Here is a 5,448-nt window from a genome sequence, read left to right as displayed (position 1 = left end):
ATGCAGGTGGTTACTAATATGTTTTTGTAACTGTGGAAATTTGTTTTGTTACTGAGTATGTGGTCAATTTTCGAAAAGGTTCCATGAGCCGCAGAGAAGAAGGTATATTCTTTCCTGTTTGGGTGGAATGTTCTATAGATGTCTGTTAAGTCCATTTGGTTCATTACCTCTATTAAGTCTCTTAATTCTCTGTTAGGTTTCTGTCGAATTGACCTGTCCATTGGTGAAAGAGGAGTATTGAAGTCTCCCACTATCAGTGTGTTTGGTTTGATGGCTGTCTTGAGTTCTAGTAATGTTTCTTTTATATAAGTGGGTGCTTTTGAATTAGGGGCATAGATATTCAGGATTGAGATTTCATTCTGATAGATTTTTCCTTTAATGAGTATAAAGTGTCGCTTTCCATCTCTTCTGATTGATTTTAGTTTGAAGTCAACTTTGTTAGAAATTAGTATGGCCACACCAGCTTGTTTCTTAGGTCCATTTGCTTGATAAACTTTTTCCCAACCCTTTACTCTGAGTAGGTGTCTGTCTTTGTGGTTGAGGTGTGTTTCTTGTAAACAGCAGAATGATGGATCCTGTTTTCGTATCCAGTCTCTTAGCCTGTGCCTTTTTATAGGTGAATTGAGTCCATTGATATTAAGTGATATTAATGACCAGTGGATGTTAACTCCGGTTTTCATTTTTTATTTGATATTAGAGATTGTATGTTTTCTTTCTTTGAGATGTGCTGGTGAAGGGTAGCTAGATGTCTCAGTTATTTTGGGCAATGCTGGACTCCTTTGTTTGTGAATTTCCTTCTATTACTTTCTGTAAGGCTGGATTTGTGGCTATGTATTGTTTAAATTTGTTTTTATCCTGGAATATTTTGTTTTCTCCATTTATAGTGAATGAAAGCTTGGCTGGGTATAGTAATCTGGGCTTGCATCCATTGTCTCTTAGTTTCTGCAAAACATCTATCCAGTACCTTCTGGCTTTCATGGTTTCCATAGAGAAGTCAGGTGTTAGTCTGATAGGTTTACCTTTATATGTTACTTGACCTTTTTCTTTTGCAGCTCTTAATATTCTTTCTTTATTCTGTATGTTTTGTGTTTTGATTATAATATGGTGAGGGGATGTTTTTTTTTTTTTGATCCAGTCTATTTGGTGTTCTGTAAGCTTCTTGAACCTTAATAGGAATATCTTTCTTTAGGTTTGGGAAGTTTTCTTCTATAATTTTATTAAATATATTTTCTGGACCATTGAGCTGCATTTCTTCTCCTTCTTCTATGCCTATTATTCTTAGGTTTGGTCTTTTTATTGTGTCCCAGATTTCCTGAATGTTCTGTGATGAGAATTTGTTGGATTTGCTGTTTTCTTTGATCAGCGCATTTATTTTCTCTATGGTATCTTCAGAATCTGAGATTCTTTCTTCTATCTCTTGTATTCTGTTGGTTATGCTTGTTTCTATAGTCTCTGTTCGTTTACATAGATTTTCCATATCCAGCAGGCCCTCGGGTTGTGTTTTCTTCCTTGCCTCCATTTCAGTTTTCAAGTCTTGCACTGTTTCCATTATCTGTTTGATTGTTTTTTCTTGGTTTCCTAGGATATCATTTACGGATTTACTCAATTCTTCAAACTTTTTTGTTTTTCTTCTCATCCATTTCCTTAAGGGTGTTTTTCACCTCATGTTTAAGGGACTCTATTATTTCATAAAGTCAATTTTTTCTACTTCTTCTTGATTAGTGTGTTCAAGTCCTCCTGTTATAAGTTCGCTGGGTTCTGGTGCTTTCATGTTGTTTTTCAGATTGTTGGAGGAATTCTTGCATTGGCACCTGCCCATTTCTTCCTCTGAATAATCCCCTTTGGGTCTTCTTTTAGAAGTTCAATTCACCCCTATGAATTCAATTCACTCACCCCAATGAATGATGGATCCTCTGGCAGATTGTCAGGTCTCCTTGCAGGCCAAGCAGCTCACTGACAATGGGCCTACCTTGCTGCAGGCAGGCTGATGAAGGAGGGGACCTCCCACCGGCCTGGGTGCACTCAATTCCAGGTCCCCGGTGCCCAAACAGGCTGAGTTGTGGGAATTTGTGGCTCCAAAGATGGGAGGATAAGGCGGGGGGGGGGGGGGGGGGTTTCTGGGTGCAAGCTGGGAAGGGACAGGAAGAGAGAGTCAGTATCCGAATAACCCCTGCAAGAAGAGCAGGAAGTGTGCGGGTGGGGGGGGGGGGGGGGGTGTTGGGGAATGTCAGTGGTCCCTCTCAGGCCGCTGCCACGGTTCAGGCACTCACTCCTCACTCACCCCAATGAATGATGGATCCTCTGGCAGACTGTCAGGTCTCCTTGCAGGCCAAGCAGCTCGCTGACAAAGGGCCTACCTTTCCGCAGGCAGACTAATGTAGGAGGGGACCTCCCACCGGCCTGGGTGCACTCAATTCCAGGTCCCCGGTGCCCAAACAGGCTGAGCTGTGGGATTTTGTGGCCCCCAAAGACGGGAGGATGAGGCGGGGGGGAGGGGGGGTTCTCGGTGCAAGCTGGGAAGGGACAGGAAGAGAGAGGCCTCTTTTTCTGAGTTCTTGTTGCAGGTTTTTTAACAGGCACAATATAGATGACTCCAAATGACTTAAAAACAATTAACTTCTCAACGGAACTGAGAAACCTATGGCAACGCTTCCTTATTTATTTTTCTATTGCTTGGAATTATGCCCTTAAGTAATCTTCTTTGAGAATGGGCATATAAGCAAGAAGTGGGGTTAAGAAGCATCTACTTTAATAAACAAGTGCATATGACCACCCAGATGGTGAAGAGGCAAGCACAGGACCTGCATGGGGACCCTCTGTGTATACACTATAGCTCTTAGCTTAGTGTTACTATGGGACTCTTGACTTGGAGAAAGAATAGGATTCTGGCTTTTGCCTGCTCTTGGCACACTTTTCCTCCAGCTGAGTTGCTCTGTCCTACTTCAAAATGATAGTTTTTGTTTCATCTTATTATATTTTATTTTGTCATGCTTGGCTGTTATTTATTAGAAGCCTGACCTTTTATAATGATAGACAGAAAGAGAGAGGATCCAGAGGAAAGGGAATGTGAGAGGAACTGATAAGAGTAGAGGGAGAGAAAATTATAGTAAGGATATATTGTATGAGAAAATAATTTATTGTCAATAAAAGAAAATGGATTTAAGGAATTTTTTTAAAAACCGAGTTTAAATCATAATACTGATTACAGGCTGATCTCCATAGATACTAAACTTCCCAGAGTGACTGTGAGATTAAATATGCACTAGAGTTGTTCTCTAAAACTTCTGGTGGTCACTTTTCATCATCATTTAGTGAATATTCTTTGTTGAAAGCAAAACATGTTTAATGTGGTCATCTACTCTGAAAAAAAAATAGTACTACCAGAAACAGAGCCACCCAATGTAGCAAAGAAAGAAAAAGAAAATGTGTTAAAACACAGCCTCTATCATCGCTCAGGCTGAGGTAGAGCCCTTTACACTAGATAAGGACAGCGACAGAATTCACATAAACCAGGGGGAGTGGTAGAATGTCAATTCAGTGATGAGTACTCTAAACATATGTGACAAAAGGGTCATTGGTCCTGGAAAAGAACCAAATATTCATCCCCAATAGAGTGATTTTAACAAGTGATACATTATTCCTATAAGATATAGAGCCATGAAAATATCATAAAGTTACTGAGCAAAAGATACCATCCAAAAGACCAACAGGATGATTGTATTTGTGGGAAGAACAGAAGCAGGGAAAATGAAGAACAACTTTTTAAAAGTAACAGCCTTTAAAGGGCATTAAATTATAAGGAAAGAGGAAGAGATTGTCATAAACAAACGTGACAGCAGCATGGGATAGTCCGCATACTTATAGTTGTGTTTTCTTTATGATTTACTAAATTAAATATTAGTTACATCTTGTATCTAGTTCACTCGTTACACAAAAAGAAAACGTCTGTGACTTTGTATCAATGTTCTCTGGCATCATTCGTCTTCTACAGACCAAAACTATGCCAAACATTAGGCTTCAGGATTAAACAAAACAGTGACAATGGATAAGTAAATGGTTGCATTTCCCGAAGATGACTTAAACACATTTCTTCATTCTAATTTCTCTTTAAACTGTCATTTGACAGTTTCTAGTGCCTTTACAGCTCACTGACAGATGAAAACCCTCAGCAGCCCTAGCAACTCCAGCACCATCTCTGGCTTCATCCTCCTAGGATTCCCCTGCCCCAAGGAAGGGCAGATCCTCCTCTTTGTGCTATTCTTCATTGTCTACCTCCTCACCCTCATGGGCAATGCTTCCATCATCTGTGCTGTGCGCTGGGATCAGAGACTCCACACCCCCATGTACCTCCTGCTGGCCAACTTCTCCTTCCTGGAGATCTGGTATGTCACCTCCACAGTCCCCAACATGCTGGCCAACTTCCTCTCTGACACCAAGGTCATCTCCTTCTCTGGGTGCTTCCTGCAGTTCTATTTCTTCTTCTCCTTGGGTTCTACAGAATGCTTTTTCCTGGCAGTTATGGCCTTTGATCGCTACCTTGCCATCTGCAGGCCTCTACACTATCCTGCTCTTATGACTTTGCGCCTCTGTAACATCCTGGTGATCAGTTGCTGGGTGCTTGGTTTCCTCTGGTTCCCCATCCCCATCATCATCATCTCCCAGATGTCCTTCTGTGGGTCCAGGGTTATAGACCATTTCCTATGTGACCCTGGCCCTCTCTTGGCCCTCAGCTGTGTGAGAGATTCTTTAATAGAGCTGACTAGTTCCACCTTAAGTTCCCTACTTTTATTTATTCCATTTTTCTTTATCATGGGGTCTTACGCTTTGGTTATGAGAGCTGTGTTGAGTGTTCCTTCAGCAGCTGGACGAAGGAAGGCTTTCTCCACTTGTGGGTCCCATTTGACTGTGGTTTCTCTTTTCTATGGATCAGTAATGGTCATGTACGTGAGCCCAACATCTGAACATACAGCTGGAATGCAGAAGCTTGTGACTCTGTTTTATTCTGTAGTTACTCCACTCATTAATCCTGTGATCTACAGTCTGAGGAACAAAGATATGAAACATGCAATGAAGAAATTACTGAAAATATAAAACCTGGGCTCTTGTTTTAAAAGACAATCTCATCTTGTCTTATTGACTGAAAACAAAACTCACAAATCATGATGGTACACATCTGTAATTCCAGCACTCCAGAGGTTGATGCAGGAGGATTGCCAGTTTAAGGCTAGCCTAAGGTCTGTAACGTGAATTTATCTCAAAAGTAAAGCAAAGCCAGGTGGTGGTGACACACACCTTTAATCACAGCATTCAGAAGGCAGAAGTAGGTAGGTCTCTGTGAGTTTGAAGCCAACCTGCTCTACAAGAGCTAGTTCCAGGAAAGACTCCAAAGCAACAGAGATACCCTGTCTCAAACCCCCCCCCCCAAAAAGCAGAAAGGAAGAAAAATGA

General features: G+C 41.2%; 1 protein-coding gene across 1 annotated transcript; it reads left to right on the top strand.

Moving 5' to 3' along the window:
• Positions 1-4,155: 4,155 nt before the first annotated feature.
• On the top strand, positions 4,156-5,091 carry LOC119800251 (olfactory receptor 11G2-like). Its single transcript, XM_038310386.1, has one exon. The coding sequence runs from the start codon at positions 4,156-4,158 to the stop codon at positions 5,089-5,091; it is 936 nt and encodes a 311-aa protein (XP_038166314.1).
• Positions 5,092-5,448: the final 357 nt, after the last annotated feature.

This window comes from Arvicola amphibius, chromosome 13, assembly GCF_903992535.2.
Source record: "Arvicola amphibius chromosome 13, mArvAmp1.2, whole genome shotgun sequence".
In the NCBI taxonomy this organism is placed as follows: Eukaryota; Metazoa; Chordata; class Mammalia; order Rodentia; family Cricetidae; genus Arvicola; species Arvicola amphibius.
The sequence above is the reverse complement of the archived record's forward strand: the minus strand, read 5'-3'. Positions and strand labels throughout refer to the sequence as shown.